Below are 12,806 nucleotides of genomic sequence, written 5' to 3' on the forward strand. Positions count from 1 at the left end.
TTTTTTTTCTATTCAGTGGATGCACCATACCTAAGGTCAGCTAATCAGAAATAAAATATCTGTTTTCTATTTTTGATCCAGTTCCGCAGCAGCTTCTCTCCCAAACACACTCTGCACCCATTATCTAAACCTCACACCAGGAAGCCATTTTAAACACTGGTATTTATAATTCTGAAAGCGGGCAATACCTACCACAATGTAATGAGTTTCTATACCTGTAGCTCACTCTGGTTGGATTCCATATAAACGTTTGGAGTCCTATTTGCTATTAATGTATTATTTCAATATTTTTCAATATTTAGCACTTTAATGTTGCTCCCCATGCTTTAAAACTCAAGCGTTTTGTGTATTTAACAGAAGAACAGATGATTGGGGGTATGGTATTGAGCATGCACACAATAAGTACAAAAGGAAGTAACAGCCAAGCAAGCTAGCATTTCTCAAGCAGTTGTGTGAAAAGAGAAGATTTCAAGGTCAAGTGTGAAAGGGGCAAAAAAGTATCAGATCTTAGGAGAGGCAAGTGACAAGTAGAACTTTAAAAAAACAACATGAATGTTGAAGTTTATTCAGTTCGAAGCCTCAAGCTGCCAAGTTGATGGAGCCATGAGTGAGCACTGCCTGCAGATGGCGACAGTATACCACAAGGTTTGCGTCTGCTGATTGAGCCCAGTGCAAAAATCGTTTTTTAGCCTAAAAAAAGACTACGTAAATACTATATGTACAAACGACTGCAATCTATTTTAAAATGAACATATATTATTAGTGTTTTTCTTTAGTAGGCACAGTATGAGACCGGGCCCCTTAAGAATAACGTTAGATAAACATAAGTTCTATATTAGCAAGAACTGGAGTTTGGTAAATAGATACACTTTTCTGATCAGTGCATTTTTATTGAAAACCTTTAAAACTCTACCAAGCAAATGACAATTAATCATCATTAGGTATTTTAAGAGGATACTTACTATGACATATAGAAAAGGTTCACTGACATTAAAATTCATCCATCTTTTATGAATTTCTCTTACGTATATGTTTAAAAAAAAACTTGGAGAGGATAGTTAACCCTTAAACCGCCTGGTCAACCACATAGTTGATAATTTGCTCAGCAAAATGCAGGCTAGAGGTTGACCAGGTAGTTTAAGGTGAAAGGAAAGGTCTCTAACTATTAAGTATGAAACACTGTAGACAAGGGGAGATGTGGAAGTAAAATATAAAACGATGAAACAAACATTGCTCTCGAAAATAAATCTAAAACCACAAACGGACAATTGTGTTAGTACAACCTGCCCGCTGCAGTCATCTCCTCGAGGGGCTCCTAGAGCTCTCGCCTTCTGGCTAAATGTCAAAAATGAGGATTAATGGAGCCGCAGCTGTGAGGGAAAAGACTATGACTCATATGTTGTCTTGTAGTCAGAGATTTGTATAGCTGGAGGAGGTACTTTAGAGAAGGAAAGAAGCGGCTTGTTGCCAAAAGGTCGTTGGCGTAAATCTTCAGTCATAGCAAACACTTTCTATGCTCAGCCATTTATACAGCCTTAAGCTCTGAGATTCTTATGAAGAAATACAGAGAGGACAGTTACCAGAAGTCATAAATAGTGCATCCACTGGTGGCTGCAAAACAAGGCTTACGCACAGTCAGCTTTAACTGGGTTTCACCGGAGTTAAAAATAGTGATAGGAAAGGTGGATGAGGGGACTATGTTCTGTTTGAAAGCACCAGCGGTAGCCAGCTGTCTGCCTCCAGGTTTGTGCTCTTTTCATTAGGATGAACAAAGCAAAGATCTCAGAAAGCCATTTCACAAATGAGCGATGGACTGATTTAATCCTGCAGTTAATGTAGGATTAAAGGCACTTTAAAAGAACAAACAAACGAGGATTATAACTGCACTTTCATTGAGGAATGACTGGAAGCAGCAAAGCTGAACCAAAACAAGAGGAGCTGTCCATCACCAGGTTGCATGAGCTTTTATCTTGCATTGAATAAACTAAGAATAGGTCCCATTTTATTCAACCGTTTCTTTTAATAATGAATATCCTTAATTTTCCACTCGATACACTTTAAAAAGGTCGAGGTTTGCTACTTTTAATAGCTGTAATGATCAAAAAAGCATAAACATGAACTTTCATAGTTGCGAAAGTCCCAACTAAGAAAGATGGAACTTAAAGACTATTGAGACATCTACCAGTTGACAAGGTTAACAAGACGTCACTCCTACAACAGAAATGACCCAGCAGAGATGTCTGACAATGACCTACAAACAGCTGCTAAACAAGGTGTTGGAGGGGTCAAGATTGGAGTTTTTCCTTTTTTTTGAGACTCAAACGTGACACCATGTCTAACCAAGAGAACAATGGCACCAAACACAACAGCAAATCTAGAAAAAGAACCCTGAAAAGACAAACAATGGAGGCGTTGTGATGATCCAGAGTCCAGACTCACTGGAACACTGTGACAGGACGTAAGATACTGTCTGTAAAGCCAAGTCAACTTTAGAGAGGGGTTGGACGAAATCCCTCCAGAATGACACCAGAGCGTTGTTGAATTTGTGTTGACACAAAGAGGGCATCTTTCCCCATCCTAAAGTCAATACAAGCAGAACAGCAAAACATTTCTAAAGCAGTCTCCCAGAAACTAAGAGCTAAAACTACTACTGAGTCCTGATTGGGAGCATCCACGCTGCCACACACCCACCTGGTAGTGAGATGGGCGACAGCTCGTTATAACCTCCGAAAGAGGCGTTGCGGATGAGCTTTCGTCCGTCCGGGTGTGGAGGCCGAACCGATGCCGTCCCGCCGCACGTGGAGAAACGTCGACGGTTCAGCAGGCCCTCCTCCTTCATCATGGGCCCGGCCGGAGCTCCCTCAGCGAGGGAAGGAAAGGGGGGGAGCAGCTGGGAACGCTTGAGGGGGTTTGGAAGGTTGGAGGGTGACGGGGGAACCGATTCACTCTAGTGTGAATTGGAGGAAAGAAAACAGACGTAGAGCTCAGGGTGCATGCACTGAATCAGAGCATCTAATCGCCCCGTCTCCCTTACACTCTCTCTCCCTGCTATGTGACTGAGAGCCTGTAAGTACTTAATAAGGAATAAGCCGAGCCCCGCCTACTCCCTCTGCTCCGGATGGGAGGGGAGCTGCATCCTGTCTTGATAAAAAAAAACACTCTTATGTCTCTTCTTCCTCTGCTGCTGAATTTCCCCACAGGAGTTTCTTATTATCCGTGTGAATCCAAAGGGATACTTAGCTTCCACCTGCATGTCCATGAATTATTGGCGTCTCCAGCATCTAGGAGGCAGATTGATGCTTTCTAAAGATCTCTACAGCCTTGTTTGGTTTACTTATGCTTTTTTTCTCTCAGCTTTTTTTATTCATCCTTATTATCTTGAATCCATGACGTTCAGTCTCCTTTTTTCTAATCATCTTTAGAAGCTGTGGTGAATAATTACCAGCGTGAGACTGAATCAAAATCTCAACACTCTTGCGGTTACCACACGCCCTCCAACACATTTTCAGTCCTCAAACTGTCAGATTTGAGCTCAGTTTTAGCAAGCTGCATATAGGACTGCATATATCTACGGATTGTATTTTCATTTTTATTCTCTGTAAAGTGACCTCGAGCGTTCAGAAAGGCGCTGTTAAATAGAATGTATTATTATTATTATTATATAAAGCTAAAATGATTTATTATTTCCTGATTCCTTCCCTATAGCGAGATCTTTCAGTTAAATTTATTGATGTTTTTTTTTTTTTCCTGGTAATAAATAACAGATTTTCAGGCATGCTTTTTTTTATTTGTCAGCTGGGCCTTTTATATCAAAACATTCCATTTTAAAGCGGCTACGAAATTTAAAGGAACGACTAGCTAGCAGCATTTATACAACCTAAATAATTGATAACATTCTGTGAGAATAACCAAATATAAACAGATAGGTGTATTCTGGGGTTTTAGCATTAGTTTTGCTCCCTAAAAACAGTAAAAATATATTGCCGTGTATGAATTTAATCATTCAGAAACAATTTTTTAAAATTTTTTGGCAGGATTAGATATGTGCTTGTAACAAAGGCCTGAGTAATAATTACCATAGGATAATATTTCAACTTCTTTGCTTAAAACACATTTAAAAATTATCATCCTAAATGGATATATGTATTCATACATTTATTTTTGGGGAAAAATTACAGTCATTGCTTATTTTTCATTTACCACTGCAGGATTCAGTTTGCCTGTCTGCTTTCAGTTGATACAAATGCATTTTAGTAATTACAATTAAAAGAAAATCTTACATTAAAATAAAAACAGAAATGAACACGGATCTAGAGCTAAGGCTCCCAAAGTGGTTTAGAAGATTTAAATAGCATATGTGTACCTAATATATGGTACACCATTAAACTATAAAAAGCACAATTAAATAAAGATACCTATTAAAAGGCTGGGGTCGGCAGTCTGTGGCACTATTAAATTTGGCTTCATGAGCTAAAAAGTTGGGTATTTAGAGCAGATTTTTTCTTTTTTAACAATATGAACAACGATCTATTCTATCTAAATGCATTCAGCAGCAGCCTAGGGCAGCCCATGGCTTTCTGTTGGAGTAGTAACAGGAGGGGTGCGTTACTTCGTGTCAGTTACTCGCTACCATTCTCCTGCTGCAATTTTCTGCAAAGCTTTTAGTTAAACAGAGTTAGCTTATACTATCTGTCAGGTTTACTGTTTACTTTTGCAGTTATAGAAGCTTTACTGGACTTTTCGAAGATGCTTTCAGTGTGATAGCGGTAACTTGTAGCGACAGTGCACCTAGCATGTGGCAGCCTTCTGCACCTCCAAACGCCCATCCTTTCCTCGTTTGCTAAAGAGTTTTTTTTTTTCTTTCTTATCTCCCGATAAATAGCTGTGAAATGTCCCTTATGAGGGATGCATCTCTGTAATCCTAAAAGCCTGTAACTGCTGTGAGGATACGAGGTCATTAGGCAGCACTTAAACGGACACAAACAAGCACAAAAACAAAAGCTCTATTGAGGACAGAAGGAAGTATGTTGCATCGTGGATAATCAGATTCCTGGTGTTTTAATGTTGCAGATCAACCGTGCGCCCTTTCTGCAAACCTGGCATCATTTAAAACAACAGATAGCCACCTGTACATGTGCCTCTATTGGTGCCAAGGCAGCTTCTTTTAGGAGGATCAAAAAACATATTGTTCCATAAAACCAAACACATTAATGTCTTATTGGCATTCAGGAGGGATTGAACATCATTTTTCACTCTATGGGCCAAAATACACAGCTAGAATGAGAGGTTCTGTCACAAAACCCGCCATTTCTGGAGTAAAATAAAACATTGATTGCAGCAGTGTTTTGCTTTTTAAATTAATTTCTGTATATCTGAGCTCGTATTACGGATGAGAATGTATTTAAATGCGTTAGTGTTTGCTTACACTCAAGACGATCTAATCGCTGTATTTGCTGAGAATGAGCCTTTGTGATAAACATTTGCACAAAAACGCTGCTTTACTGATATGTTTACTTAGTTTAGTAAAGTGACCGTTTTAGGTGATATTTTCAACCAAATGTATGTACTTCACCACTGTATTATTCCCTGCCTGACTCATGATCTCACGGTCAAAACTGTTAGCCCAATCAACAAATATGAGCATCATATGATGTCTTGTTGGATGGGACACCAACTTTGGTCTCAACTTCTACAAAACTGACCTGCTGTGTTCTTTAGTCTACCTGATGCTGTTTGTTTCACAACAAACCTCTGAGGTCTGAACAGGGCAGCACCCCTAAGCATGGGTGCTGCCCTTTTCAGAAATATATTAGACTTAGACTTTAGTCTTAGACTTAGACAGATTTATTTTGTCATTTTGTATACACCAGTGTATACAAAAGGAATTTTAGTTTAGAACAGCTCTCTAGACAATTTCATTTCTTAAAAGTTCAGCCTTGATAAGGTACTGTTAGCAGCAGTTGTTGTTGAGCTGCTACTACTGCCTCCAGCTCTAACCCACTAGGCCAAAACTCCCCTAATTATTGTTCTGCTTTACAAAAACAGACTCTTATCTTCTGCCAAACTCACTAAAAACATTACGGTTTGTAGTTGCAAAGCAGCAAAATGTGGAGAAGACCTTAAAGTAGATGCCTCAGAACTGTTTAGCAGTTTTTACTGCAACCATCCATGATGGTTTACCAGAAAAGAGGTAAATATGTGCAGCAGGAGTTGAAAGATGACAGGCATTGGCAAAGATGACACGATGATGTCTTGACATCAAAATCTCAGAGCGCCGTGCTAGCCTTTAATCAGGTCTCTGCACAAACTATACCAGAGTCTCACGTGAGCAGTCTCTATGGACTAACAGCCTAATCCTTTCTAAAACTACCGTAGCCGTGGTTACCGAACGTTCTGCTGCTGTAAAATGTGCCGCCCTCGCTGTCTGACTCGAACGCGCTTTAATTAAAACAGGTAATAGGATGCTTGGAATGAGTGAATCATTTCCCTCGGCTAATTAACCTGGGTGCAGAGGAAACGTCTGCTCCTGCCGTGCCACTGGCACACATGAAGCACTTAAAAAAATTATCTAGAATTACTCATGACATTTAGGTCAATTCTTCACATCCTTGCCATGGAAATAAAAATGAACTGGGTCCATATCTGACTGAAGGAAATAATAAAACATTACATCACAGCTGTAATGATGGCTACACCAGAGACGGCCGGAGAGACTCAGTCACACACAGCAAAAACTACTAACGCAACTAACAAGCAGACCTGGTAAGCCTGGGATTACCTTTGGAAAAAAAGAGTCTATTTAAAATCATAGGCCTATTGATACCTTCTAAGGTAGGTGTTCCTTTTTAAAGTCACTACAACAATGCTACACACCCCAAAAACCTTATTTCAGGGCTGTTATGTTCATAGGATTTCTCTTCTGTCCCCAAAGAAGCCGTTTAAGGGAAGTATATTTGCATTCATTCAGCAATCAAAAACTGTTCTACTCTACCGTACCTTAGTTTTCTGATGGTTATCAAAAGAAAGCATCCAAAGCAGCTTAATCTCTCATGTCATGCTAAAAATCACTCTGAAATCCTCCAGCCGTGGGAGAGGGTGTCCTCTCATCTGGTTATGTCTCTTCACCGTACATGGTGCATTGCTCTGGTCGAGTCGGTGCTCAGGGTTTACTCACTGGATGAGAGCACAGAATGAAGGAAGGGATGGTTGTAGATCAGGACGGCCTCCTCCGAGGAGTTAGCCCTGTCTGACGGGGCCTAATCCCTGCAGCTGATCCTAAATCCATGCTGATCCCACCTGCTCCCTTGCTTTTCATCTCCCTCTACTGCTCATTTTAGTTCATTCACTCTTAACTTTAATACCCATGCAAAAGTTTTGAATTCCTGTCATAAATTCTTTTACTTTCTCCTACTGTGGGCTCCCTGAGTGAACCATAATCACATTTAACAAATGTTCTTAACTTTAGTGAACGATTGTAAATGATCCTAAGAAATGTGATGTAATCCAGCCCTGTCAGACTGTTTTCATTCACAGAAATGGCATCGAAGGAAGAGAGACTTAACCAGTTTGGAGATCCAGGTTCTGCCGACCGAGAGCTGAGCAGCGTCACATCCGAAAATGATATCAAAAACATGTCTAGTAAAAGCAAGTCAATAAAACTACAGGTGGAGGCAAGAGGTGCAATATTTGATCTAAATACTGATACCTATGTTAAAACCCTGTGCAATAACCCTATTATTGTGGACGCACTGTATATACTTCATATAAGCTGTGCAGCTTTTCCTCCTGCTTCTTTTTTGACAATTGACCCAATGTTACGAATAAATCTCTCTATTATGAGATCAATAAAATCAATCAATTAACATGAGTTCACCATCAACCACCATATCCCTTCACCATACTCTCCATCTCTCCAATACAGACCTACAAATATAAAAACTTTAAAAGGCGAAACTCAAACATTCCACATTTAGTGTAACAACAAAGCTATGGCGGCACCATGAAATGAACTGAATGAGTGTCTTACTGTTAAAAGAAGTTCAAGCAGCTGAACCTTTTTTCTGATCCTTCGATCCATTTTCTGTTCCAGATGTTATTTCAGCAATAGCTTAATCTCACAGAGTTCACCGACTGTTCTTTCTTTTGACAGATGAAACCAGTATCCATTCTATACAGACATACCAACTTTGGCCTATGTTGGTGATAGACGGGCCAAATAAACCAATCAGATCAACGAAGCATATGACGTACTAACAGAGCGACGACGAAACACAACCACAAGCCAGGCTACTCTTGCCGAAACCAGTCGGGAGAAGAGCAAAAACATCTTTTCCTCTGAGAAAAGCCTCCAGAGCAGTGTTTTGCTCTTCTTTCAGTGAAGAAATACTCTGTGATTCCGATAAAACTTGTTGATAGCCACGCTAACGCTAGTTTTATCGGCTGAAGTTGCCATGTTCTTTAGAGTTGTCGCGCTTCTCGTTGCGTCACACCTCAACCTGCTTCAAAGCCAACGCTGATTGGACGTTCGTTTGGTGAACGGCTCCAAATTTTCTTTAACAGAGAGTCTCCAGACTGATTAGCGAGTGAAATCTTGAAAGCTTGTGAGATCAGGATGGTCTCACGAGGCTACCAACTTTCTGCAGACGTGGCCTAATAAAGTGGACAATTGCTTTTAAGTAACAACAAATGTAGTCATTCAGTGAAAAACTAGGTTTGGAAACATAACTTCTACGTCGAGTCCTCCAGACTCATAAATTTGTACCTGAGAAAAGATTAGAAACATAAGAAAAATGGGTGAATGTGGTATTTACAAATTTGTTTGTACGAATACTTCTAGCATGAGGCCTATTGTCTCCAGATGTGAATTAAAAGGAGTCCATCGTATGTTCTGTGAAGGCCTCGCATGTTAGCTAGGAAACGCCAGTCAAGAAAAAGCTTTAAGTTGACAAATCTGGTCTGCAAAAAATAAAAATCCATTGCTGATAAAGACCCACGGGAATCAAGCTCGGTATTTGCCACACAGCAAAAATGCGAAGAGGTGCTGGAGTTTTAGGCTTTTGTTCAGCAGAGATAAAGAAGTTGCTGATGGATGGAGATGAACAAAAGGAAGATCCTTGAAGAAAATCTGTTAAACTTGATCCACAGCTATTTTATTTTCATTTATTTTTTGTGGCTCTTATAGCGCTGAAAACAAACACACATCACACTTTTCAGATTGTTGTCACCCCAACAATGCAGAGCTCTGAGTTGGTCTATTGAATTAAATCCCATTAAAGTACACTATAAATTCTAATAAAATGTGATGAAATATTGGACATCGATGGAGCACTAATAGGTCTGGATGAAAATCATATCCATTCTGTATATTATAGTTAGGCACATTCAAAGATGCTCACAGAGGATGAATCAACAAGAGGGACTTCAAAGCTTGTTGAAGACATGTTGTCAAAAGAGCTTCTTGGTTCCTTTTTGCTGTCAGTGAGTCATCAAGCAAAGGTTTCTCTTCATGTGGGATATTCTAACAGACTTCTATAGGAATCAGCCAAACCAAGCTGACACATGATGAAAGCAGGGAAATCTTTAATTATTTAAAAGGCTGAAATAAGGCCGACAGTGATGCATGAGGATACCAGGACTTAGTAAGGTAGCCTTATTTAACACAATATGAGGTTTCTTCATATGAAAATGACCAGAAAGCGCTCAGATATAAACCCAAAGCGTTTCATCTGTTGGAGAAGAATTCTTGTGTCTGGATGCTCGTGGTCTGATAGAACTGTGACACTGCTAAACAACCACTCATCTTCACACCTTGGCTGTGAATTTTCCCTCACGGCTCCAACTGCAATCTTCTGGATTTGAGTAATCTTGTGTCACTGTGATGTGTGCGGGTCTGAGCCAAAGGAATTATGGGAGAAAGCTTAGATGCTAACAAAGCAGAGCTCAAGCTGTCGTCGAGACAGCGTGGGCTTCGACTTTCCTCTGACGGATCAAGACCAGTGTCTACAGGCTCCGACATCCGTATGGTTCAATGGAAGAAAAAAAAAATCTGTTGCCATGGATACTTATTTAGGAACTGAAGGAGTCGAAGGTCTGTTAGAGCTTCCATCCCGTCTTGTTGGGTGTAAATAGTCACAGATGACAATCACCTGGACCATGTTTCAAATCAGTACACAGGAATATATGCATGTGGTGTTTTTCAGCCTTTTGCATGTGCAAACAAAAGTTTAATTTTGGTTTGATATGATTTGCTGACAGCTGGTAATATTTTTTTTTACATTTCTAGCCCTGATAGTGGAAATTAAAAAGTTGAAGATTTTTTTGTTCTGTTTTTACACACCTTATAAAACACAAATTCAAAGGCGATATCTAGAAGTTTAACACCTCCTGGCCAGTAGGGGGCGCACTCACCCTCATCTACTCTAGTTCCGTACCATTTCCCAGCGAACTTATCAGGTACAAAGAAAAGCAGTAACTTCTGAATGGCACTGGACTCCTTTGCTTCCTTTAGCTGAAAATGTAATCAATGTTTATCCTCGTTTTGCTTCTTTTTTTGGGGCGGATGGGGAGCTGAATCTGCCAAATGTAATTCAGAAGAGGTCATTTCTCAGCTCCAACTAATCTAGTTGTTACCAGAATCTAGCAATGCCTGAGCTCCTTTTTCCCTATGACTTCAATGTATCCAAGGGTAAGTGTTTATTTATTTTCGATCCACCAGGATTTAGAAAAGAATATTTCCATACTATGTTTTCTTGGCAAATTATTACTTTTATTCTGCACCACTAGATCTTTTCTGGATGTATTATTTTTTTGAAAAAGTAACCATTTTAATAAAAAGTTGCAATCACGACCTCAAAATGTATGTCCCATTGGTTCTATTGGATAAAATCCAATATAACCCTTTTAATTTAAGCCAATTTTTTAAAGCTTGGCGGCCGTGTCTTGCTCCTGTGATGCTCAAAGTGTAATAGTGTTTTAAACCCCGACTTTAACGCCTCTACAAATGTAAAAAACATTTCTGTCCCTGAAAGCTTTCACTCTGCAGATACTGGTTCCCTCTAGTGGTACGGTCAGTCTTGAATCAAAGAAACAACTTCTTTACTGTCACACTTTGCATTTTGCCCCAGTTAAATAAAAACTATCCAGTCCAGCAAAACTTTAAGTTTAAGGTAACCAAGCAACCATCCATCTTAAAAGAAAAATCTTGTCTGTGTTTATCAGATCTCCACTCTTACCAGGCTAGATTTGAACCAGACCTGCATCCATCTGTAACACAAGGTGGATATAATCCAACATTCCTTATAGACCCAGCAGAGGGCGCTGTGGCACCACAATAAGAAGCATTGGTGGTTATGTAAGATCCTTGTGAAATACTTGCTGTTTCTGGTTCAGTGATGTTTTTGTTTTTTTTTGTTTTGTGTTTTTACCAGCGTGAGAGATAAGAGAATGACATATGATCATGAAGAGAGAGATGTCGATATGAGGTTTTATTTAGATCACAGCTTTGATGCAAGTAGATAAAGAATTAACGATTAGAGCTGATATAGCCGCTGATAATACAGGCTATGAAATTCACATTCTACATGTTGCAATCCACTTCTGAAAATAAAATAACAAAGGTCTAAAAGGCAAGGCGAGAGCGATCGAAAGGCTCTGAGTAAACATTAAACAGTGAGGAGTTTTATCATGTCGTAAACTCAGTAGCTCAGACACAGCAGTGAGCTGCTTCTCAGTCCAGTGTGGAACAGCTAATCTGATTATTCTGTAATTGATCAATGTCTACGGCTGTAATCAGGGAAAACGCTGCAGAACCTGGGCCTTTTTCCCTGGTTTACTGCTGCAACTGCAGTAGTTTTACATCCTATACAGATTATACATGACATTATTGAGTAATATGGGTCGGATCCAATCAGATATTCTATAAAGGAGCATTTTTATTTTATTCTTAAAATGTTTCCCTTACTGACAAACTCTCACTTTTCTTTTTTTTTTTCTAACTTGAATTTTAACTGTACCTGCATGCTTGTAAACCTGAAATTCCCTGAATGAGGTTTTTTATTCCATGAAAAAGTTTCAGCTTTAAGCTGAAAGATTTCAGATGATCATGAAGGCAGCAGTTTCTAAAGAAGCTGCAAACAAAAAGAAAACAGCTCAGCAGTAACTGAACTGCCGTTTCATGCAGATTCTTCCCTTTGTTAAAAAAACTTAACATTTATTATGTTTAAAAAGTATTCATACCTCCCATTATTTTTTGCATACAATGTAAATTAATAATTGAGCAAAATTATGTATTTTAGTCTGTAATCTGACATGTTTTATAACCATTTTTTGATCTCTTTCCATCCCCAATCTGAAGGTCCTGAATTCGGTACTTTTCTTGATACCGACCAAATTCCATCAGTAGTATTAAGTGCCAAGATTTTTCAAATCACACGCTACCATGTTTTGCTACCTAAATGCATCACTGTGACAAAAAGTGAGTGTAGGAGTTGTGATTTTCCATACTAGAAATAAACGCAGTGTTACACAGAATGTTGCTACAGCAAACAAAGTGAGCATGGCTAATAGAAAGCGCTTTAGAGGAAGACACCTCTTTCCCAAATGCAATGCAGATTACGATCCCTGCAATATTTGTGAAGCAAAGTAAAACACAAGCAGCGGGAATACTGTTTTTACAAGGCATAAAGTTTGCACAACTTTTAACAGCCTCAGATCAGAGGTTACAACTCCTGCATTTGTCACCGTAAGCATCCATTAGCCAGCATCATGAGGCAGCAGCATTGTCATCTTAAGGGCTGGTTATCCTCCCG

At 39.4% G+C, this 12,806-nt stretch overlaps 1 protein-coding gene across 7 annotated transcripts in view; it reads right to left on the minus strand.

Moving 5' to 3' along the window:
- Positions 1-12,806, minus strand: part of osbpl8 (oxysterol binding protein like 8) — a 75,963-nt gene that overhangs the window by 19,804 nt on the left and 43,353 nt on the right. For 2 of the 7 annotated variants that reach the window (XM_015378440.1, XM_015378437.1), the window contains exons 1-2: positions 6,997-7,044; positions 2,692-2,947 (exon numbers count right to left, since the gene is read on the minus strand). The exons of the other annotated variants lie outside the window; for them this stretch is intronic. In XM_015378440.1, coding sequence (XP_015233926.1) covers positions 2,692-2,947; positions 6,997-7,029 — 289 coding nt within the window. In that variant the 5' untranslated portion in view covers positions 7,030-7,044. Of the gene's footprint in view, positions 1-2,691; positions 2,948-6,996; positions 7,045-12,806 lie in introns of those variants that run through there. 7 annotated transcript variants of the gene reach the window in all.

Source organism: Cyprinodon variegatus, unplaced genomic scaffold (genome assembly GCF_000732505.1).
Source record: "Cyprinodon variegatus isolate N-32 unplaced genomic scaffold, C_variegatus-1.0 Scaffold172, whole genome shotgun sequence".
NCBI lineage: Eukaryota > Metazoa > Chordata > Actinopteri > Cyprinodontiformes > Cyprinodontidae > Cyprinodon > Cyprinodon variegatus.